The following is a 25,475-nucleotide window of genomic DNA, read 5'->3' as shown; positions in this document are numbered from 1 at the left end:
AACGTTGATTCAGCAGAACCCAGGATTTCATTCGATGACGGATTTTTTTAATTAACATTTTATGCCACCCTTATGAAAAAAAATATTTTATTCTGCAATATTCTGCAAACCTCATGAAATAGGAAGAGTCACTGACAGGCTGCATTATGACAAGTGTCGGGTCCCATAGAGGGGGAGTAGAAGTCAAGATCTCTGCTTAATAAACTTCCTTCAATAAAGCTTGAAACTCCTCCAACTTCATGGTAAGTTCATATATGTGCACTACTTTAGAGAGTTAATGCACATTGATTAGTTATCTTGTGATTGGTCAGTGACCATCGTCCCAGACATGACACTGCACATTCTCATGCACTAGTAAAGAGACAGAGAGGGACACTAAGAACTTTCTGTGATGGTCCACACGTCCCACTGATGTGGCGTCCCACCAGGACTCGTCCCTGAACACCCACTGCTTGACCATGAACGTTATTTCCAATCCTTTCAGTAGATTTGAACCCCTGGTTAGAGGGAAAAGGAAACAAACACTAATTGTAGGTCTGGGACAGGAGAAAACTTTGGTTTCCGGCCTGGAATCACCATCCACTTTCCTTTTTCTTTTTCATCTTTCTTCATAAAGGTCCCTCTACTCTGAATACACTAGTTCTGTATGTTCATTTTGAAAAGCAGATATACTTATAACAGGACAGGACTATTTCTTTAGCTGGGATAATTCTTATATAACATAAACAGTAAGTTCTAATTTCTCCAGAGGATCATAACTCTGTTTGTGGACAGACACAGAGCTGTTGATTCCTTTTGACAGATATCCCAACATATCTCAACCTGGACAAACAATACAAAAAAGTATCTGGGAGAAAAAACACTTTTGGTATTATGGACAAACTGTCCCTTTAAACAGGAATCCAATCTCTTCAAATAGCAAATTCCCACACCCCTCTTTCCCGTCGTCTCCTTTTTTTAGCTCGGCGGTAACAAAAAGTTAATCTGTCCTCAGACGGGCGGCTCTCCCATTCTCCCTCTCTTTGCAGCTTTGGTCCATTCTTTCGATTCATTTCAATCCATAATTATAGCAAATAGTTCCACTGCCAAAGCATGAGGACACAAGATGGGCCCTGAGCATTTTTGCATCACAAAGCCCGAGTGAGGCATTCTTGCATCAATAACTCATTATCATAAGATCACATTATGTTAGTATAATTGCAGTAGAAAGGGTTTCTGCAAAGAGGATCCACCCGTCTAAACACTGCGGTTTACACGGAGTGGGATTTGGCAGGACAGAAAGAGGTCGCTGTTCCACGCTGCACACATAGCTTAACGCTTATAGAGTTTTCCTGGTGGAGGCAGATGGTGGAAGGAGCGAAAGGGCGACAGAAACAACACTTCCAACGTGTTTGTTCTGCTCGATAAAGCAAAACGGAAAAACCTCTGACTGATGAGGCGGCGAGAAGCAGGTGGGTTTACTGGAAAACACGCCGGTAATTTGGAAGAAACTTGGGCGCTGCCAGGATCAGCTGCTGAGTCACGAGCTGCCAGTCGTCTGCTGGACGCGTTTCAGTTCATCAGTGAGAGAAGAGAAAATCGGGTTCATTTGTCCTCTCCTGACTTCCTCTCTCTCTCTCTCGTCCGCACTCGCTCTCTCTCTCTCTCGCTCCTCTCGTTTATCTGTAACAAAAGACCAGTCCCTCTGACCTCATGCAAAGCTCTCTCTCTATCTCTGTTTCTCTGTCGACCTCATCCCTTCATCCCTGCTCCCGCCCGGGCCTTTCATTGCTGGATTCTGTCCTTATCCCCGGTTAGATCCGGCCCATGCTATCTGCAGCTTTCTGCTGTGTGTCTCCCCCCCCGCCACCCCCCCACCCCAGTTACAGATCAGACACTCGCAGGAATAAACTCTGCATCGACGCACACTGCACAATAAACGCAAACACATGCCCGGTTCCTTGGATGCATGCATGGGCACACGTTTAGAGGATCAGGACATGGAGAAGGAAATGAAGGGCACAAACACAAACATGCAAACACACTCACAGCATGTTTCTGCACTCACACACACAAAGACACACACACACACAGAAGCAGCATGCCCTCGCACTTGCACTCACACACAGACACACACTCATACTTGCGGGCACAGGTTGAGGGCACACAGAGAGACAGCAGGCAATGTGGCAAGGACACAAAAACACACAGCGTGATCACACAAACTGCATCCTCACACACACTAATCTACAAACACACACGCAGTTACTGACACGTGAGGCATATGTGCACACATTTGCACCATGTCCATAAACACACACACACAAATCCTCATACACACTGCAGGATCACACAGACACTTGTAGACAAGCAAAACCCGAGTCCCTGCATCCAGAGGAACATCTTGCAGCTACACACATTGTCTGACCCACAATGCACACACACACACACACACACAGAAGCTCTTCCTGTATCTCTCACCTTCCAGCTCCTGGTCTCCACGGTACCAGATCAGACTGGCGGGGGGTTTGCTGCCGGTGCTGGTGCAGGTCAGGGTGACTTTCCCCCCCTCTGGCACTGCATTCTCAAAGCCGGAGATCTGAGGTTTACCGGGCACACCTGGAGAGAGATTAACAAACAGAAAGAGTTAGCGGGACGGGCGCCGAGAGAAAACTTTACTGCTGAAGGGCTCAACCTTGTAGCCAGAAGTAGTTTTGTTGCAAAGTTCGGGCTGCATCGAATTCGGTGGAATAAAAAATAAACCCCCGAAAAATATATATTTGTTAACATTTGACACAGCTTCTTCAATATCACAGGCTTGAGTTTATTTGGTCAATTTTTAAAAGCAGCTGGAGAAGAAGAAATGTTGGAGGCCTGGAATGATTGGCACCGAAAATCGGCTGTTTGTTGTTTGCACCACATTTCCTACAAAATATTAATGATGATGTTTCTTTTTCCATTTGTTCCCTCAATCTGAAAAAGTATTTGTCTTATGTCTAAAGTAAACCCAACAGTAGCAGTGGCAAATCAGAATCACAATTCTTTCACTAACTGTCACGACATTAAATTATATGTAAAACACGTAGAACTAAAGCACCAGATGCAGTTAATCAATCAATTTGATTAATCAGCAGCTGTTTTGAGAATCAATCTTTTCATTCTCTGGGTCCAGCTTCTCAGAAATAACTTATTTCTTCTTCATATGAAATAAATGGAATAACTTCGGGTTTCAGACTTTTGAATTCATGTAATAACCTTGAACTGTCAGAACCTGTATATTAAGTCATTTTGGAGAAATAATAGATCAAGACAATCGATTAATCAAAAATAAATATATTATAAAATGCCATTAGTGAAAATATTTCACAGGAAGCTTCCATGATAACATAAGTCAGATCCTTACTGTGCCTGATCGGATCTTTAACGATCCACTGCTGAACGTTGGACTCTTTCTTATCACGACTTCTCCGAATAACAGCGATAGCTCACGAACGCTGAACAGAGACAAACTGTTTCAAATATAAAATGATAAAATCCTTCATAAACTTAACCTTCGTAACAGTGCTTGAGGTCCATGTATCCCCTGGTTTTGCTGCTATTGAGAAGTAAATGTCCTTCAATTTAAAAAAAAAAAGTATTTGTGCTTCTTCTCTACCTCCAGTCTGGTGAATTGTGTTGTGTGACTGTTCAGTTCTTAGTTCTTAATGTCAGTCTGAAATGTTGTGTAATTTATATTTATGCAGGTTTAATTAAATTAAACCCAGAGTTCATTAGCTAAAAGCCAAAGTAGGAGTTTGAATAACTCAGTGAGAAGAAATGGCTTTTAGAGACGGGACTCCGGAGCCTTGAGATGAAATGAGCCGGACGGAGGAGCGACCCGAGCAGAGAGGGTCAAACACAAACCACCGAGTGAAACCACCGAGTGAAACCACACAGCGTCCCCGGCCAAGCCCAAATCCCACGATTCATCGTCCAGCTGTTCTTCCAGATTCCAGCGTAGACGTTTAAAAGAAAAACAACATTTTTGCTTAATTGCTATTCTAACTTGAGGCAGGAGTTGAAATGAAAACAATGCCAGCAGAGGGAAGGACTCCACACATGCTAAAACATTCCAGCATCCACTTCGCTGTCCCAATTATGGTCAAATGCGTGAGAGGAGAAAGTTGAACTCCTCTCGCCAAACTCCATCTGGAGTCGCTGTGGGCGGCGCCATCCGCCAAGTGCTGGCGGGGGTTTACTCTCATTCTGCTCTTGAAAAATAATGAACATTCAGTTTTGCCATCGCCCGCACATCCTGCCATCTTGCGAATTGAGGGAGGAAAGAGGGAGTGAGGGAGAGACAGAGGAGGAGACGGAGGTGAGACAGCGGAGGCAAAGAAAGTTGGGACAGAAAGTTGATTTTCATTTGACAGGATTTTGTAGCAATTATTGAAATTTGTCAAAAATGACAACTTTCCGGGGGCAAGAAACTTTTATAAATATATGTGGAAAGACAGAAACTTCCATAGTTCCATAATTAGAACAGGTGACAAATGATAAAATGAAAATAAATCACATAAGCATGGTGTTGTCTGACCGGGATTCACCTTTTCTCCTGAAACCATAAAGGTGATCACTTTGAATTCAACTGCAGTGACTCCTTCCCTCTAAAAAGAACAAGTGGACCAACTCCATCCCTGCAGAATGCCCCGCCCCCCCCACGGAGCCACCAGATTCCCTCACCGTGGGGGTCAAGCACAGGACTGTACCATTCTCCCTGTGTGAGCATCACACCCGCTCCTGCTGAGGACGTCTCAGAGATGACTCATCTGACCACATCACGTCTCCGTGGAGCAGAGCCTGGATCGGGGGGGGGGGGGTTCTATGCACCACTGAACTCTCAAGTGTGCATTCATTTAAGAGATGAGGGGTTGATGCACCCCCGCCCGTCTGTTGTGTCATTGTTAATGGACCGCTGCTGGTGTTGTCACAGTCTGATCACGTCCTGCTCTTACAGTCCCAGTCACCTGAGGAGGAGTTAGATCTCCACACATCACCCGAGCGCTAACATCACGATAATCAAGTGTCTGCTGTCAGAACAACACATATTTATTGATGAATCCAGTCGGTGCTGCTATTGAACGGCCACTGGGACAAAATGAGCTGTCTTTCTCTATCCATCCATCTATCTGTCTATCTGTTTATCTGTCTAACTTTCTATTCATCCATTTATCCATACATCCTTCAATATTATTTGATGTATCTAGTCAGTGTTCCTATTGAACGGCCAATGGTCTGTCTATCTGTCTAACTGTCTACCTATCTATCTATCTATCTATCTATCTATCTATCTATCTATCTATCTATCTATCTATCTATCTATCTATCTATCTATCTGTCTATCTGTCTAACTGTCTACCTATCTATCTATCTATTTATCTATCTATCTATCTATCTATCTATCTATCTATCTATCTATCTATCTATCTATCTATCTATCTATCTATCTATCTATCTATCTATCTATCTATCTATCTATCTATCTATCTATCTATCTATCTATCTATCTATCTATCTATCTATCTATCTATCTATCTATCGATCTATCTATCTATCGATCTATCTATCTATCTATCTATCTATCTATCTATCTATCTATCTATCTATCTATCTATCTATCTATCTATCTATCTATCTATCTATCTGTCTATCTGTCTATCTGTCTATCTGTCTGTCTGTCTGTCTGTCTGTCTATCAGTCTATCTGTCTATCTATCTATCTATCTATCTATCTATCTATCTATCTATCTATCTATCTATCTATCTATCTATCTATCTATCTATCTATCTATCTATCTATCTATCTATCTATCTATCTATCTATCTATCTATCTATCTATCTATCTATCTATCTATCTATCTATCTATCTATCTATCTATCTTTCTATCTTTCTATCTATCTGTCCATCTATCCATCTGTCTATCTGTCCATCTGTCTATCTATGTATCTGTCTATCTGTCTATCAGTCTATCTGTCTATCTGTCTATCTGTCTATCTGTCTATCTATCTATCTGTCTGTCTGTCTGTCTGTCTGTCTGTCTGTCTGTCTGTCTGTCTGTCTGTCTGTCTGTCTGTCTGTCTGTCTGTCTGTCTGTCTGTCTGTCTGTCTGTCTGTCTGTCTGTCTGTCTGTCTGTCTGTCTGTCTGTCTGTCTGTCTGTCTGTCTGTCTGTCTGTCTGTCTGTCTATCTATCTATCTATCTATCTATCTTTCTATCTTTCTATCTATCTGTCCATCTGTCTATCTATGTATCTGTCTATCTGTCTATCAGTCTATCTGTCTATCTGTCTATCTGTCTATCTGTCTATCTATCTATCTATCTATCTATCTATCTATCTATCTATCTATCTATCTATCTATCTATCTGTCTGTCTGTCTGTCTGTCTGTCTGTCTGTCTGTCTGTCTGTCTGTCTGTCTGTCTGTCTGTCTGTCTGTCTGTCTGTCTGTCTGTCTGTCTGTCTGTCTGTCTGTCTGTCTGTCTGTCTGTCTGTCTGTCTGTCTGTCTGTCTGTCTGTCTGTCTGTCTGTCTGTCTGTCTGTCCGTCCGTCCGTCCGTCCGTCCGTCCGTCCGTCCGTCCGTCCGTCCGTCCGTCCGTCCGTCCGTCCGTCCGTCCGTCCATCCATCCATCCATCCATCCATCTATCTATCTATCTATCTATCTATCTATCTATCTATCTATCTATCTATCTATCTATCTATCTATCTATCTATCTATCTATCTATCTATCTATCTATCTATCTATCTATCTATCTATCTATCTGTCCACTACTACTATTTACATAAGTAGAAAGCTTATCTAGTTCATAGTTAATAACTAAGTGATAGTTCATGAGCTACTGAACCAGTTACACAGACGGACGTTGCCCCTCCCATTTTGTCTTCCTCTCCCAGATTGACAGATGGACAAGTGGTCAGCTTCGGAAATATAAAGTGTCATGAACGAACCAACGTATAGATAAAAAAAAATCAAAATGTGGTCAATTTTTAATGTGGCAGCATTTGATGTGTTGCTCAGTGTGCGGAAGCTCTCTGGCAGGAAAGCAGCGTTGAATATTAATGAGGGAATAATACTGCATGTATAGAATTGGCTGGAGAAGTCCTGTCGAGACCCTCTCCTCTACGAGGGGAAAGAAAGAGAATAATCATAAATTATTCTCTGCTCGGCTCAGGAGCAGCGAGCAGAGAGGCAGGCCATACGGTTTATTCTCTCTCTCACACACACACACAGACACACACACACATGCACACGCAGCCATTTAAAAAGTGACCACACTCAGCAGTTACGTGCTCATGTGTGTTTGTGTTGTGTTCGTCAAAAACCTCGCACACGTCACAACACACACGCATCACTCTGCCAGAACTCAATATCTCTGGCCGATGTTCCCATAGGGGTGTGTGTGTGTTTTAGACATTTTATCATACATTTTTAATGGCTCTGCTGCCTCTCAGGGGTCATGAAATATTTATCAAACACAGAATCCAGTGTCACATCCGTCAATTACGGAGAATAGGGCAGAAAAAAAAAATGCCTGAAGCACAATTACTGCAAAAATTGGAAGATTAAGTGAAGGAGAGATTTCTTAATTGGAGTAAGTAGAGCTGCACGTTCACCTTCAACACACACACAACATCTTCACCCCACGTTCAGACACACAAAATCACATTCTAGGCACTGTCAAAACAATTGAATAAATAACAATGCAGTTATAGATTCAACGCTTCCCCAGCTGTCATCTGACAAACCCACTAAATCCAGGCAACTGCCCTGTGGCCCCTTGGACACACAACAGCCGTAAACATAAAACCAACCCTGCTCCGCCCTACTTATCCAAATTTAAGCATCTCTTGTTCCCGCTAAGTGCAATTTCCAAGAGAGCTGGGTGTAAACCTGCAGCGGGTTTTCATCCAAGTTTAATTTAGTTGGCAAATAATGATGCATTGGATTAAAGGAGCAAAGGAGGAAATGGCAAGAACTGATTCAAACCGCCCTCAAGATCCCAATTAGGCTCCGAGAACAAACTTTACTCTCGGTCATATCAGAGGCTGTGCAAATATCCGTAATGGAAGCCAATTTGTTGAATAAATATGGATGCAGCTTAGTTGCGGTCAGCACAAACAATGAGTCACTTTCATTACACGGCCATTTAAAGGTGGAACTGGATGCACTAAAACGTTGGCTGTAAAATCTGCTCACCACAACTTTCCGGGACTGTCTGACCAGCTGTCTCTCCCGTGTTTACACTAAGTTCTCTATTGTGGTCGTTTGGCCATTATTCGGTTCCTAACATCAGAGCCAGGCACCGGGCTTTGTTCTCATCTTCAAGTGAAAACCAGGAAATGCAGCCAGAACGAGCCGACCACTGAGGGACGGCAAACAACTCGCTGACGAGAAAGAAAAAAAATATGGATGCCTTCGTGTGGGTAAAGCCGATTAAGCCCGATCTCCAATCAATAACCAGACCCACTCACGGCTGACAGGATGACCGCAATTTATGGCCGGCTGCGGGGAAACATCGCACATAGGTAATAACATCCATCTCCGAGAAGATGAGTGGAGCCAGTTTATCTCCACACAAGAGTTCCATAAGGTCATGACCTCACACAAAGGTTAACGCTGCCGCGGAGGATCTGGATCAAACTGGATGAAGACATCACGCAGGAAGCAGACGGAGCCATAATATTATGGTCTGCTGAACTGTCAGAGGGATCATTTGGGATATTTATTAAATTTGTCTCCTCCACTGGCAGCAGAACATTTATATCTTTAAAGGGAGACTGCTACTGATAATTGGGAATCAGATCCAACCAGCGCTGAAGTCTGGAGAATCGAGAAAGTCTGAACGAGCCAATGTGAGAACACAGATTATAACATAAAGAAAATAAATATCTGGGTGCATTGTCCAGAGCAGGATGCAGTGTTTCTGCAGCTTCACCATATCAGGGAATAAATGTCAGAACATTTCGATCTTTACTGCAGTGAATTTCACAAATTCTTCTCCTTTCCTTCACTTCAGTTCCTAAACTTTATGGACAAGCAACACTCAAAAGTTGCAGAAGCAATATTTTCCTTGTGCCGAGGGCCAGCTGCTTCTCCGAGTCACAAACGTACAATACACGTCCACAGGGTCAAACTTCATTCAACTCCGAGAGGGTGAACTCTGCAGGAGAGGCCCAGGCAACACAATGTCATAGCAGTGCATCCAAAATGAATGTGTACCATATTGTACCATTCTGTTATCCCTGTGTGACGTCTGGAAGTGGCTGGCATAGACTTTTTTGTAAAACTGCTGTAAACAACATGAAGAAGGAGGAGAAAAATGTCCAAAGCTTCGAATCCTCCATTTAAATTAGTCACAATCCTACAGGTTCGGTAGACAAATTAAGATAGACGGCAGCCAAGCCGGTTTGTGAATCCATCAATCAGTCTCAAAGGAGACGAGCACAGGGAAGACGAGGATGTCATCCTGCACCAGAACGCCTCAGTGACAACAAACAACATCTCTTAAGCCTCAGTTTGGGAAACGCAAAACCTGAAGTCTAACGTAGAGGGATCCTCCTTCAAAGACAGATTCAAAATACAGGGGAACGTGAACATTAATGAGAGTTAAAGGGGACACATTATGAAAATTCCACTTTTGTAGTGCTTCTACACGTTAATTTGGGTATCTGGCATGTCTACCGTCCCAAAAACTCTGGGAAAAAATCAAGTCCAGCGATTTGTTGTGGTTCCTCTCTGTCAGAAACGATACGCTAGATGGCGTCGAATGGGAATACGACCAGAATTGACGTCATAGGCTCGCTACACCACTCAAAACAGGTCAATCTGAGGAGGGCTTTTTGAGAGAGGGTAACAAGGGTGCTGGTTTAAATGATCCTTGTGGTATTTTGACCAAAATATGTTACAGACATTTCATTAAGACCCCAAGGAACCATATCAACTGTGGAAAAATGGGCATAATATGTCTCCTTTAAGGGAGTTTAGCTAATTTTGCAATAAAAAAGACACATGAGAAATAACCTCAACATCAAGATAAGGGTTTATTTTAAATCAAAGGAAAGTTGCAACCGCTGAGATATGAAGATGATGCCCACGTGTGACTCACCTAGAACAGTGACCGTGGCTCTGGCGGTGCGGACCGGCATGGTGAAGATGGAGCAGGTGTACTCGCCCTCGTCGGACATCTGCACGTCCCCGATCATGATGGACAGCTCGGTGGAGGTGGAGCGGTGCAGCTGGATGCGGTTGTCTCTGAGCGCTGAGGGAGGAAGAGGAAGAGGGATATCAGAAATTAGAAATGAGCTCATCATCCACTTTGCAAATTATTAAAAAGGAGGGTTCCGTCTCATCAGGTAGGCTTCGTAAAAGTACCTGATTTATTCATATACTGTAACGGTTCATGAGTATTTTGTCTCTTTACTGACGACTAACCCTAACCCTGTTTTCTTTGGTTTATGTTCCCTGTTTGGGTTTTACTGTGTACTGCAAATTGTTGACGGCATTTAACCATTTGATAGATCTAACTAGGTTACACTTCAATGGCACTTTTTTTCCGTTTGCATTTATGACATTTTATGTATTTTACTTAATTTTTGCTATATATTTATCTTCAGTTATATCTTTTTATTTCATTTTTATGTTTTCATTTTATTATTATCCGGCGTGTATGTGTGTATCTGTGTGTGTGAGTACATGGGTATGCTTATGTTTGTATACAGTAATTACTTTATTAATGTGCTGTTGAATGATGATGATTGTTGTCCTTCAAATCCCAATAAAAATTTGATCGCAAAAAAAATAAATAATTAGAAATGAGCTAATTATCCAACAAGGTAGACTTCTTAAAAGCACTTGATTTATTCATATACTGTAACGTGTTCATAAGTATTTTGTCTCTTTACTGACGACTGTGATTATTAATGTTGCTGTTGATGATGGAGTCATAGATGTCAAATTGTTTTGTCAGCTTCAGATTTCAAACGACTCTGGGGTTCGATGAGAAGAAGAAAGTCAAAGGAAGGGAGGAGGAGACGAGGAGATGAGAGAGAGAAAGGAGGCGTAGTCGTTTTGAGGAAGGATGGAGAGGAGGGCGGGGAAAAGGGGAAATGTAAGAAGAGGAGGAAAGCACAAGGGGAGGATGTGAAAGTGAAGGGGGGGGGGCGATGAGAGAAGAAAAGGAAGAAGGCCGTGGAGAATGGATTAAAAAAATCTGATGAAGTTAGGAGGAAAATGAGAGGAAGGAGGCGGACGGTATATGGAATGATATCATGAAGATGTGATGAAAGATAAGGAAAGGATGTTGGGATAGGGGAGGTGGAGAGAGGGAGAGAGGGAGAGAGGGAGAGAGGGAGAGGCAGCGAACAGAGAGGAAGTGGGGAGAGCAGCGAACTGGGGAAACAGGGGCAAAAAGTGGGGTAAAGGAAGAAAGGAAATGATGAAAGGAAAGTGAAAGAAGATGGTTTGGAAGGAGGCAAGTCGGAGCGAGAGGAGAGAAAAGGAGCAGCAGTGGGAAAAGAGTGAGAGAATAAAGGAGGTGGGAGGAGGGAGGGAAAGAGGAAAGTAAGAAAGAGGACGTGCAGAATCTAAATCGTGCGAAAGAGAAAGGTAAAAATGAAAGGAGTCTGGGGGGGGTAGGGAGAGGTGAGAGAGAATGATGTAAGCCAAGGAGAGAGGAAGGAGGAGGAGGAGGAGGAGGAGTGATGAAGATGGGGCGAGAGGAGGTAAAAAATAGCAGAACGAGGCAAAGAGGAAGACAAAGAGGGTGGTGGGGGGGCGATGCAAATTGAGAATGAGAGACAAGAAAAAGTGCATGAGAGGAGGAGAGGAGAGGAGGAGGGGGGGAATAACACAGAGGAAGCATAAATAGCAAGGAGAATGTAAGAGAGAGAGAGAGAGGGTGGGGGGGATGAAGAGAAGCAAGGCGGAGGAGGAGGAGAGGAGGGGGGGACATAAGAGAAACATAAATGGCTTTGTCATCAATGAGAAATTCAGCCATGAAAGAGAGAGAGAGAGAGAGAGAGAGAGAGAGAGAGAGAGAGAGAGGGCGAGCGACGGAGAGATGATGATGATGATGAAATGCAACGAAACAGCGTCTTGTGTTTCTGTGATGACCTCTGTGCTGTTTGTGCAGTGTGATTGCTGTCTGTCCCCCCCCCCCCAGCCTGTCTGTACACACGTCTCCGTCCCCCCCCAACGTCTTGATAAAGTCTTTGTTCTCCTGCAGAGACACACGCACAACAACCACTAAACGTGACGACAATCGCACAAAAAAGGAGAAACAAGAAACCTGCAAAAAGGCTTTTTGTGGTCGAGCAAAGCGAACAACTTTGTTTTTTTGTTGTCTCAGGTTGTGTTGCAGTGGACGAGGACGAGAGTGTGACGTAACACACACGGACCAGGAGTCGGTGTGTGTGTCTGTGGTTGTGTAACAGATGCACCAGCACTTCACAACTTGGAACGTCCTCTGAAATAATAATATGAGCCGGGTTAAGCCGAGTCCACTTCTGTTTGTAAGATTATTGTATTTGTGTTGTGTTTATTTGTGTAATTAAGTCATTTTATTCTAAAAAACATGTGTGTGTGTGTGTGTCTGCCGCACTTAACTTGTGTCTTTACGGTAACACATTGTTTTCCCGTTGCCTCTCTCAGTATTTAGCCGTGTTTGTTTATCTCTTCATCTCTGTCCTTCTTACTGACTCACTATTATCCGTCTTTTCATCTCTCCATCCGCCTATGGGCTTGTCTATCTCTATTGCAGTGTCTGTCACTCCCTCTCTCTCACACACTCACACACACACAGACACACACAGACACACACACACCGCTGTTTCTCTTTGTATTTTTCAGTTATTTCATCCATCTCTACTTTGTCTTCATGTCTTATCGCTAAGCAAGGTCACTACATCTGTCTTCGTGAGCTACCCTTTCCTGTGTGTGTGTGTAGCATATGGTCTCACACACACACAGACACACACACACACACTTATCCATGCCCTCTGGACCCTGCGCTCAACTATCAGTCTCCCTAATTCTCTTCCCTTCATCTATCCTCCATCTCCCCTCTTCTCCTCTCTCTTGTTCTTCTCTGTCTTCTCCCTCCTACATCTCAACCATTTCTAATCTTTTCTGACTCCCGGGCTTTTCTCTATCCCCCCTTTTCTTTGTGTTTGTGTGTGTGTGTGTGTTCTTTTTCTCATTAGAAACGATGTATACTGCTCATGAGTACCGGTGGATTGATGGATTTTCTAAAAAGCGATATGATATGTAGTTATGAGGGCGAATCGATCGTGAGGCCCCTGGAAAGCGAACATGTGCCTCGTGTTGTTCTGGCTGCGAGCTGAGATCCTGATAGGCCGAACTCTGAGGTCTAAAAAGTATTAATTTATATTCACTGTGATAACCTGGATTGAAGTAAAAGTGTTTGTATCGTAGGATTAAGGCGCTGAGTGGAAATAGGATTCAATTTCTCTGAAAATGTTGTGACTGACATTTGAAGCGTGGCCGAGGCTTTGATGGACGTGAAACTCTGAAAGTTCACAACGTCTCACATCTCAACTTTCTGAAGGTTGTTTCTGCTCGTGTTAAAAAGGAGAAAATGTATAAATCCAGTCAGCATTTCTCACACAGGACGGAAATGAAACTTTCCTGTTTTAATTGTCAGAACAAAAGATGAGCAAGTGTGAAAGATAATATTCAAGGAGAAGCCCCGAGGCTTAGACCAGGCTCAGAGACGAGTTAGGAAATTCTGACCAGAGAAACTCGAGATTGGAACATAATCATCCCACACTACAGGATATTGTCGAGATCATTGTGCCAGAAGGAAGAAATGCACCACCTCCTATCTCCTAGGATTTCACAGGGAAGCAGATAAAGACAACATTGAGAATGTAGTTCACAAAATGTACTGAAACGCGACCAACGCTTTGCAGAGAATAAGCAGATAAATATTTTCTGTCAACAGTAGAATACAGATTACTTATCTATTTCCCTTTGGTTATTGTGAACTGAACGATGTGATGAAAATCTCAACGATCCAGACTTTAAATATCGTTTGAGATTACTGTGGTGGCCCCTGAATCTCTGACAGGTTTCAGACTGGATACGTGGACCCGTCGCTTCGCCTGAGAGTCGAATCTGAACGTTGGCGAGAAGCAAGAATCCCAGATTCCTCCTCTGATTGTTGAGAGGGAGATAAAGTCTTAAAATGACCAAAACCTCTCGGGTGAAGAAGCCAAACAGGAACCACAAGTTTGAACTGGACACCACCGATGCATCTCTCCCTGTTTGCCTTTGCCTATTCATCTCATTCCATTTCTAAAGACACGTCCACAACCTTATTTGAAAGAGAAAATATCAAGTTGTAAATAAAAATATAAGCCTGTGCACACAAAACGTGAAACAGAGAATAGCTATAAATACCTCAAAAGCATCTAGGTCATATTATGTTGAACTAATTTATGACTAATATGGTAACGGGTACTTATTTTTAAGAAAACGTGCAATTTCACCTTAATTCTAATGATGTTCTTTCTGGTCGACGTATGTTATCAAGTGAAAAATAACTGAAATATATTTCATTATGCAGTGTCAGTTTAACAGCTATAAACAGTTAAAGTAGCTTTTACGTTTGTAAAGAGAAGAAAACATCTGCACTTGAATAAAGAGTTCTGTTGACAGACGTCGGAGCCGTTCATTGACTCTGTAGTGTTGCATTATTATTATTATTATGAGGAGACTCCTTTGTTTCTGTGCGGGAGGAATATTGAGCATAATTGAAAAACTTGTCATGGAAATAATTCTACAAATAGCAGCTCAGTCAACTGTGCAACTCTGTGTTTGTACAATGTGTGCGAATGTAGAGAGGGTTTTAAAGGCTCTGCGCTAACAAGCCGGGTGTTTACATGTGTGTTGATTACACAGGGGGTGACCGAGTGTGTGTGTGTGTCTGTGTGTGTGTGTGTGTGTGTGTGTGTGTGTGTGTGTGTGTGTCTGTGTGTGTGTGTCCAGACAGTAGCTCTTGTGTGCAGATCAAACTTGAGACTCGATACTCCCCAAACGTCCAAACTGTTGATCTGGTCCCAGCAGCTGTTCCTTGCTTGCTTGTCTTCTTCCTCCTCTAAATCCTCCTCACTAATCCTCCTCTTCCTCCTCCCACAATCGTTCTCATGGTTTCTTATTTTCGACTTCAAACCCATCGGGACACAGGAGGAAATTCTCTCATAACACGTTGCGAGTGCACATATACATATATTCCTTTTTCATCTGCCTCCTCATCCCTTTTCCTACCAAGTTTCCACTCGGCTGAGAACTCTCTCAATTTTAGATTTGCTTTATTGGCACAGGGGAGAAGTCGTGTTGCTGAAGCAAAGTACATCAGTTACGGACCAATATTTTTATATCTCTTCATTTCACGTCACCTCACTCCCCTCCTCCTCCTCCTCCTCCTCCTCCTCCTCCTCCTCCTCCCTGTCCGTTTCTCTTCCAACACATTCCTCCATCTCATTTCCTGCCTCTTTCCCTCCTCTACTATCCAGCTCTCTTGTGTTTCTCTAAATCACGCCTTCATTTTGTTTTACATTTTTACACATCTAGTCGACACTCCGAGAAGAGAAACTGCTTCTCTCTCTCTCTCTTTCTCTCTCTCTCTCTCTCTCTCTCCCACCCCCCCTCTCCCACACACATCGCCTCCATCTTCCCATCTGTTTCTGAATATTCTCTCAGTTCACTAATTATCCGTCCCTTTCCGACGTTCTAATTATCTGGGTTCGGTGACCGCGGGCGTCCCTTGATCACACGCCCCCCCCCGCCCGCTGATCTGAGGCCACCAATTGATCCTGGATCAGTGTGAAACACCTGATAAACACACACCTCTGTCTGCTCTACACACCCTCCTCTTTCTCTTCCTGCACCTCTCTCTCTCTCTCAATCCTCTTGTCTCACTCGCTCACCTGCTCCTTCAGACGGAATGTTTTAAAAAGCAATCATTTAGAGGCGGCAGCACAAATATATGCCAAATCAATGAAAGGCGGCAAACAGAGGGAGATGAACCAAACTTTGCCCGGAGTGGTGCAAACAGAACCACGGAGATATTAGTTCCAGTCGAAAGTTGAGAGAGAGAAACGTTCCCGGCGCTGCCTCGGCTTCCAGCAACGTGCCAATGAAATCCTGGTGTGTAGTATTTACAGAAGCGAAAAAAATGTCCACTGGGGATTTCTGGTAAATAACATTGAGTGATGACACATCCTAAGAGCCAGATTACCTGGAGAAGACACAGCTCACGCTGGCTGCTCAGCCCGGTGCCAGAGGATTAGAAAGAAACCATGACAGAGGAGAATATATAAGGCAGAAGAATAGATTATTTTCTCCATCTTTTCCTCACCTCTATGGAAAGAAAAATTCAAGGAAGCAATTATCACACCGGCTGGCACTTTATCAGCCGGCGCATTCCGGCTGCTTTCGGGTTTGTCTGCGAGCAACAGCATCGGCTTCACTGCTCATTTTTTAAAAGTCAAAGCGTCAGAGTCGTGCCAAGTACAATGACAATATTTCCAGCTCTCTTCTTCATGCCCCTTTACATCCTTGTAGCATTTTGATTTAATTGACTTTGATTCTCAGTGCGGTACATGAGTGTGTGTGTGTGTGTGTGTCTCGGTGTGTGTGTGTCTGTGTGTGTGTGTGTGTGTGTGTGTGTGTGAAGCTCTTTTCTCCATCGTTTTACTTCTTTAAAAAGGCAGAATGGCCTCACGTGGTCCAACCCCTTACTTGTGCAATTTTGGGAAATACGGCGTCTTTGTTGTCGTGCCGAGACAAAATTGGTAACAGGCTTGTGTCTGTGTATTAGATTTAAAGCCAGGCGGCGGCGGGGCGGGGGGGTTGGGTGGGTTTATAAATGATCAGCTTTGTATAAAGACTGGAAAAAGGGAAAATACACAGAGAAGATTTGTTTTCATGTCCACAGAGCAGGGCGAGCTCTTTATGCTCTGTGTTCTGAGCTCATCAGCCACTGGAGGCACTTGACACGAGAGATGCATCAATCTTATTATCTGACTGGAAGTGATTCAGCATATTCATATGATTCAAAAACCCCAACTCATTCTAGGTTTTGTAGACGACAGGTAAACTCAGGAGGGAATCTACATGATTGCACTCATAGTGTAATCAGGAGCACTTTAGCATTATTAACACAAGCACTTTAAATTATTTTTAAAAGCTGTCTGCTGATGCATTTTATAAATGTGTCTTTGGAATACATGTCTGTGTGATTTCATGTCTTTTTATCAGCTCTTTTTTTATTCCGCCTCCATGTTCACTACGTTAAATATGTATTTGAAAGTGACAGTAAACTGATCCTGATTCCATTCGACTCTTTAGCATGTGAGCGTCTGTATATTTTGAAACGTTGATTTATCTAAATATCAATCTGTCTTACATGTGTTTAAATCGCTTTATCTGATCGTGTTGAAACTTGGCGGCTGTGATGTTGAGGACCAGAGGAAAGGAAGGTTAGCTTTTCGTAAATAAGGCAAACTTACCAGGGTTCACTTTTTTACATTACATACATCATTATGAAGTGGAAGGTGCTTTGCCAGGGTTCTAAGGAAGTGTTATGTCCAATGTGAGTTTATTTCTATAAATCTGTTTTATCACAGACCGACAAATCAGCTGCTGAATTAAAAATAAAGAGACAGCATGTACGTTTTGACTGTCTCCGCCTTTTATTACCAATTAAGAGCTGCACCAGCTAAACGAACACGTCACGAACGTATGCGTGTTTGTTCTGTTTTATGTCGAGCTTATTGATTTTTGTTTTCCTCGCTATCGAGAGGCGAAGAGTTCAAATCTCCGAATCAAACACGCGATGTTCTTCATACATTGACTTCATTAACCCTCGGAAAATAAATGAGGTTTTTCTCTTTCGCTTTGAATCCTCGGCGCTTGCACGTCTCTTTCTTCTCCGTGCGCTTTGTCGTCCATTACAAGTGATTATTTTCGGGAGACGTGGAGACGTGGAGTTCAGACGAGAGAGAGCCTCCTTTCAAGTGCCTGATTTTTAAAAAAAACAGCCTCTGCGGCAGTGTTCCGGGTCCTGTGATGGTTGTTGTTAATACCTTTCTCCAGAGAGCCGTCCCAGACACCAAGAGAAACTTTGACTGATGCGATGCGGATCAATAGTTTTTCAGAAAATGTCAAAAAAACAACTCTGGCCGTGCATGTGGAGTAACGCCACGCACTGAGCTGTGAGCAGTCACTGTCACTTTGTCTCTTCCTCCGCGGAACCCAACCATCAATATCAATGTTGTTGGTTTTTTTTGCGTTGCGCTCGTGTCGCTTAAGACTGTGTCAAAGTTTAACCGCATCAACTTTAGAAGTGGGCGTAGCGAGTCTGTTTAAATGAAATGAGTCACAAGTTAAAGTCGTTTCCCATCTCAGGTAGAGGAGGAGGAGGAAGGGAGGAGGAGCAGGATCCTCGAGGAACTTGGTTTTATAAATCACCAGAGAGCCCATTACCTCGTTAAACCGCTGTGAAGGAGATCGCCTGTCTGATAGCTGCTGATACGCTTTTATAGAACGGAAATATGACAAGTAAATAAAATTATAGGGGGACAGAGAGCAAATATATATTTCTTTTTTTTACTGGAGAGGAAATGATTTGAGGATTTGTACTGCGGCTCTATTTGAACTGTCGGCACCATGTAGGTTCACTTCCCTGTAAAACCACGGGCCTGGCCTCATGACATAAACGGAATAAATGGAATAAACACAAAATTTGAAAAGTATTTACCGGGGTCCTTGGACAAAAAAAGTGAGAGAAATAAGGAAAGTGTTCCGAGTGCGGAGTCGCAGGCGGAGACGTGATGTAGTTTCATGCTCAACAAGTCCAGGGAGGTTTCACAGGAGCGTTCAGAGCCAGCAGCTGAATTTGCTTTTAACGCTTCACAACCTTGGTTTAGTTTGTGAATCGTTCCACAAACGTTTTGAGTGTGTGTTTTTCCCCGCAACATAATTTTATGTTTTTATATATCGAACGATTCAGATATTCTTATTTATCCTTATTTATCCGGCTGAAAGGGAATCAACTGAAGTGCTTCTGTCATATAATCGTCGTTCACTTTCTGTATTTTGACATTTTGATTATGAGTATGAGCAACTTGGTGCAGCTCTATTGTTCAAACACACAAATAGACGCTATACTATTGAGACTCTGGCTCCAAATAATAAGTATCTGGGTTATTTGGGTTTTATTTCTGGACCGTGGGAGGAAGAGGAGACACAACATCTATCCTGTTAAACAGCTCATGGTTGACAAGGAATGTAAGTTTTCCAATTTTCATATCAGAATCGGTTCAGATCAGTGTTGATGTCTTTAAAAAATGCTGAGTCAGCAGTCTGAGGGGGGGTTTAAAAGTCCAGCTCCCCTCGGAGGCTGCAGCTCCAGTGACCAGGAGGTTTAAACAGGATTTTATGAACTGCTTTTAAGATTTACTCACTCTGATGTGGAGTCTCCACTGAAGCTCTGCATTAACACGAGATTCAGCCCAAAGCCAAACGTCTCTGTGATGCCTCCTTTTGTTTCCATGTCTTTGTTTTGTTTTCCTGTCTCAGTCTTTAACGTCCCTCATGCTCCTCTCTTTGTCTCTCTTTCTCTCTCCCTCCGTCTCCTGTTAGTCTAGAATTAAATTAAGGTCCCATCTGTTTTCATGCTTTCCTACTTGTCTAATCTCTTCTATTAGCGGCGCTGGCTCTCTTTCCTCCGCTCATCCATCCGTCCGTCTATCCCTCCGTCCGTCCACTCCCACGCGGATCCTCCGGGGGGATCTGTGGTTCCTTAAATGGCTCTTAAAATAAATCGCTGTATCTCGAATTAAAGGGGAATTAAAAATGTATCAACGTATCTTAGAATTAGCTACAGATATGAGATAATTTGTTTTTCGTGCCGATGTAATAACATGTTGTTTTGCTCTAAATGTTCACACTCAGATTAATACACGACAGGATTAGCAGGGGAAAAAAAATAAAGCATTTCTGTCGTTGAATCCGTTTTAATAAACACAACTGGGTTTTGTGTCCCTGAACAATTAACTTCCTGTTTTGCTTTGCATCTTTATCTTTGGCGGGTTACAGTGGCAGGACTCTCTCTCTCTGCAGTTTGCTCTGCTCCCCAGAAACCAGGCTGCTTCTCTCAGTTATGGTTTTTGAAATGTTCCATTTCCATGTAGCTTTTTAAAAAACAGGGTCTGTTTCCTCCACGCCTCAGTGTGTAGCCTCCAGAGCTGCGTCAAGCAGGGTCAAATTAAACTGGTATCACGGTCTTCTGATGCTTGAACGATGATGAAAGTGGATCTGGAGCTTTGGACCCGACGCAGACAATCGCACTGAATCATCGTGACCCTGCGATTATGCCAGCTCAGCTTTTTCCATCAGTTTTCACATTATTTGCGAGTAACAACTTTTGTATAAATCAAATCCAAGGCTTCTTTCCTTGTCCTTTCACAAAATCCTTTCCTCCCCTCTCTCTAATGTCATATCTCTCACTCTGTTTTCATATTAAGTACAGCTTCCTCTACATTCTCTCTATCTTAGTTTATATGATGATGACCCTGCATCTCCAACACAGATTATTATTTTGTTGTAACAGGACTCAGGGTTTTGGATTAACTCTAAACAAACACATCTCTCTCTCTCTCTCTCTCTCTTGGATCCACCACCTCTGATCTCACCCTCGTTCGCCCATGTGTGACTCTTCAGCGTGAGGATCTGTCACTCATCCTTCTCATCCTCTACATTCTCTCTATCTTAGTGTATATGATGATGGCTCTGCATCTCCAACACAGATTATTATTTGTTGTAACAGGACTCAAGGTTTTGGATTAACTCTAAACGAACACGTCTCTCTCTCTCTCTCTCTCTCTCTCTCTCTCTCTCTCTCTCTCTCTCTCTCTCTTGGATCCACCACCTCTGATCTCACCCTCGTTCGCCCGTGTGACTCTTCATCGTGAGGATCTGTCACTCATCCTTCTCATCCTCTTCTTCCAGCTCTCATCATGCTGCTCCTCAGTTCCTTGCTCCGCCCACCACCTCCACCTCCACCTCCACCCATCCGTCCGTTTCCCTCATCTCTCCGACGCCCGGCTCACGCTGAGCAGTGTGGGAACCTACTGATTTTCCTCTTTTTCCCCCCCGTCTCTTACCCCATCCTCCCTCGCTCTTCAATCAACTTTCCCTTCCTATTCCTGTTGTGGTCTATCCTCCTCTCCTCTCTCTCTCTCTCCGTGCTCCTTCCCCTCATCACTTCATGTCTCTCTCTCTCTCTCTCTTTTTTTTTTTCCTCTTTCTCTCACCGCCCCTCTGTTATCCCCCCCTCCCCATGTTTCTGTCTATCTCTCCCTCTTCCACCACCCCAACTCCCTCTGTCATTTTCTTCCCGTCAAATCATTATTCTATTTTCTTTTGTCAGCAGAGATGCTTCTGCCCTTTTCAGCAGACCCAACCCGTCTCCTTCTCTCCTCTCCTCTCCTCTCCTCTCCTCTCTCTTCTCTCCTCATCCTCTCTCCTCCTCCATGTCTCCTCCTCCTCTCACCTCTCACCTCTCACCTCTCTCTCCTCTCTCCTCTCTCCTCTCTCCTCTCTCCTCTCTCCTCTCTCCTCTCTCCTCTCTCCTCTCTCCTCTCTCCTCTCTCCTCTCCCCTCTCTCCTCTCTCCTCATCCTCTCTCCTCTCTCCTCTCTCCTCTCTCCTCTCTCCTCTCTCCTCTCTCCTCTCTCCTCTCTCCTCTCTCCTCTCTCCTCTCTCCTCTCTCCTCTCTCCTCTCTCCTCTCTCCTCTCTCCTCTCCCCTCTCTCCTCTCTCCTCATCCTCTCTCCTCTCTCCTCTCTCCTCTCTCCTCTCTCCTCTCTCCTCTCTCCTCATCCTCTCTCTTCTCTCCTCTCTCTTCTCTCTTCTCTCCTCTGTCCTCTGTCCTCTGTCCTCTGTCCTCTGTCCTCTGTCCTCTGTCCTCTGTCCTCTGTCCTCTGTCCTCTGTCCTCTGTCCTCTGTCCTCTGTCCTCTCTCCTCTGTCCTCTGTCCTCTGTCCTCTGTCCTCTGTCCTCTGTCCTCTGTCCTCTGTCCTCTGTCCTCTGTCCTCTCTCTTCTCTCCTCTCTCCTCTCTCTTCTCTCCTCTCTCTTCCTCCATGTCTCCTCCTCCTCTCTCCTCTCTCTTCATCCTCTCTCCTCTCTCCTCTCTCCTCCTCCATGTCTCCTCCTCCTCTCTCTTCTCTCCTCATCCACATGCTGTCTTGTCTCTGAAACACGCTGTCTGCTCTCCGCCGCCCGGCCCGACTGCAGCGATGACTCGCTTCTCTCTTTCCATCTATCTTTCCGATCAGTGAGGAGTTTTTCACTCATTGTTTCCCTTCGCCCGGCCTCACTTTTTATGTCCTGCCATCCTTTTGTTTTACTTTCTAAATCTATTTGTCTTCGTCCTTGTCGGCGAGACTTTGTTTTTTTCGATGTCTCGCCCAAAAGGAGCAGAATGTTTTCACAAGTTATTGAACATGAAGGTAAAGAAATCACCTCAAAACAAAGACTGTTTGAGAAGAAGAGGCTGCTTCTGTTGTGTTTCTCACAATCAACATTGGTGCTTTTATAGATCACAACATTTCCATAACTTAGCATTTATGTTATTTCATTGTTGGAAACTTTTTAGATAAAGTTAGTCCACATAGGTCGAGTCTTATCTGAAGAACTGTTATATTATCTTCAGGCAGGATCACAAGCTTTGCTCGAACTTGAAACAAGTCGTTATTTTATGTCTAAACTTAACAAACTAAATTTAGTATCAGATCAGAAAACACACAGTTGTTTTTAGGGGCTTTAGTTCTGGAAAAATGTTCCAACTTCCAGCTTTTCTTTTAAACTCTTCTCAGGTTCAGTCATCAACACTCTTTCCTTCTTTCTCCATCTGCTTCCCTGTTCACACTGTGGTCTGATGTTTACCCCTCCTCTCTTCCTCCCTCTCCCTCATCATCACTCTTCACCTTTTACCCCATCAATCACTGCCTCCGTTCCTCCTCTGTCAAGAAAACAAGATCTTCATTCCTCCTCTGGTTCTCTCACCATCTGCTGCCCTTTGGAGGAGAAGACGTGGAAGAAGGGAGGGATTCTGAGCTGCCTTCATCCTGCTCTCCGCTCTCTGTCTCTCATCTCTCTGCTTTCCAAAGTACAGCATCTGCTGTGCATGTTGGACCACTGCTGTGGGGAGTAGCAGCTCCTCCCATCTTCTCCCACTCCTCCACCTCCTCCTCCACCACTCATCTCAATTCCCTCCAAATAGAGAGGTTGGACCCGTAGTGTCATTGCAGAGAAGAGCCTCACTTTCCATCCTCCCTCTTCTCTCTTTCTGTGGCTGAAGCTCCATCTGGAGTAAAACACTTGCTGATCTCTCCATTTGTCCTTTCCCACCTCACTCCCTCATTCTCTCTATCTCTTTCTCTCTCTCTCTCGCCTTCCTCTGTTGTCCAAATTATCTGCTGCCAAACCGTTGGCTCTCTCTCTCTCTATCTGTCTCTGCTCTCTCCGTTCTGAGCTCCGTCTCGGTATCGCTTCCCTTCTGCTGTTAAGTGTTCAGTTATTGCACAAGGGAGTGTTTCTATCTCTCTCTCCTCGCTGTTGTTTCCAATTCTCTAACCCCCCCCACCCGTTACGCTTCAAGTCTGTTGTGCGATCTGACATCACACACACACAAACACTTCAGCTCATCAGGCTTCAAGTTTTCCTTTTTAACTCATTTGACTTTTACTATTATTGTGTATTTTTGTCATCATGTTGAATCACATCCAACATGTTTGTAACTTCATCCTCACTCTGGCCTCTGCTCCTTTTCACTCCTGACAATGTTTTGCACAAACCGCAAAGTCAAAATTAATCATTAGTAAAAGAATTCCAGATTTAAACTGTCAGTCCTTATTTACAGCGACAATCTTTTCCACGACTCCTATTTTTCTCGTCCTTTTTAATTTTCGAAACACAGGTCGTGTTGTGTTTTGTTTGACGCCATCAAATTCTACAAAAACTATTTTTTCTAAATAATCAACCTTTTATTTTCAGCCCTGTCAAACACTGAGCTTTGTTTTCTTCGTGTGATTTCATTTGTTGCACGTTCGGCTCCGTGCAGCTTTACAACAACACGCTGTTTGCTATCGCAGCTCCCTCAGGTTTGTGTTTGGGTGATATTCTCCTGAACAAAGCTTTTGACTCAAATAATCAAAGTAATTACTTGTTCAGCAAAAGAGCAAACAAAGCTTTATTGAAACCGTGAGCTAACGTGCATGAGGAAATAGGTTGTTATCAACGTAGACTCCGTTTCTTTCTCTCAGTTCTTGGATTAATCTTTATCTGCATCGGTATATGATATCAAACGTGTAAATGGGTTTTGAGAAGCATTCGTGGAAGATGGAAGTACGATGTGACTTTCTATCCAGATGTTTGAGAGATATACATCTGTCTCTATGCATTCACTGCTGCCAAACTATTTCTGTAAGTGGTTTGTGGAAGTGGCCTCTGTGATGACAGGGTTACACCGGAGTCAACCATCATTCTTCCTGTAGCTTGACAAGCTTTAGACACGTTCTATATCAACATACAGAACGTGCACCAGGCTTTTTTCCGATAGCCGGGGGTTTGTCACGTATAAAGCTTTAGAATCTCAAATGTTTGTCCCTACCATAATATCCATAAATACGATTCATGCACGTGTTTATACTAGTTAATCTATCTTTGTTATCCTCTTATTAATATAACTAAACCACATTAGAGACCGAGTTATTTTCCTCCTGGTGTTTTGGACAGATGTTATCAGATTTGTGTTGTGGTCGACAGGGACTCACATGTGACTCAGTGTAAACAAAAGTGAATTCACTTGAATCTGGACTTTGTGACTCTTGTACTGACCCTGTTTAATTGGGGCCATAACAAGTTAATTTTTAAAGTATGTGCAAATGCTTCACTGCCAATGCAAAAGACTTAACACTGATAATTCTATATCTATATCTGTAATGCACGGTCAACATATTTGAATGTGGTTTCCCTACACACACACACACTAACACACACCCTGTAAATTAAAGGTCTGGTGGTGACGTGCACGCCACTGGAAGCCGTCTGTTGAGGTCAGAGGAATTCAACACTGATTCGCAGCACACAACACAAAGCGTGGACTTTTCTCTACACCTCAAAACAAACAAACAACAATCTTTCTTTAAAAAACCCACAAATAATTGGTTTACGTAGCATAACAACCAAACAAACAAAACACTTCTCTGTTGTCGAATGCACTTAATCCACGGAGCTGCTCTACCCAGCCTCCTCTCCACCACATCTCTGGGGTGGGGAAAATAATCTATGAGGCATTTAAAACTATTCCGCCTCCCAAAAAATATGTGGCAAAGTGAATTCGCAGGATTTGAAGTGTTGTGTCGGAGATGGGG

The 25,475-nt window shown here is 43.5% G+C and overlaps 1 protein-coding gene across 1 annotated transcript in view; it reads right to left on the bottom strand.

The window, feature by feature from the left end:
- Positions 1-25,475, bottom strand: part of cadm3 (cell adhesion molecule 3) — a 93,437-nt gene that overhangs the window by 27,484 nt on the left and 40,478 nt on the right. The window contains exons 3-4 of the mRNA XM_061084835.1: positions 10,123-10,275; positions 2,461-2,598 (exon numbers count right to left, since the gene is read on the bottom strand). Of these exons, the coding sequence (XP_060940818.1) occupies positions 2,461-2,598; positions 10,123-10,275 (291 nt within the window). The remainder of the gene's footprint in view (positions 1-2,460; positions 2,599-10,122; positions 10,276-25,475) is intronic.

The sequence above is a fragment of the Limanda limanda genome, chromosome 13 (genome assembly GCF_963576545.1).
Source record: "Limanda limanda chromosome 13, fLimLim1.1, whole genome shotgun sequence".
Lineage (NCBI taxonomy): Eukaryota > Metazoa > Chordata > Actinopteri > Pleuronectiformes > Pleuronectidae > Limanda > Limanda limanda.
The sequence above is the reverse complement of the archived record's forward strand: the minus strand, read 5'-3'. Positions and strand labels throughout refer to the sequence as shown.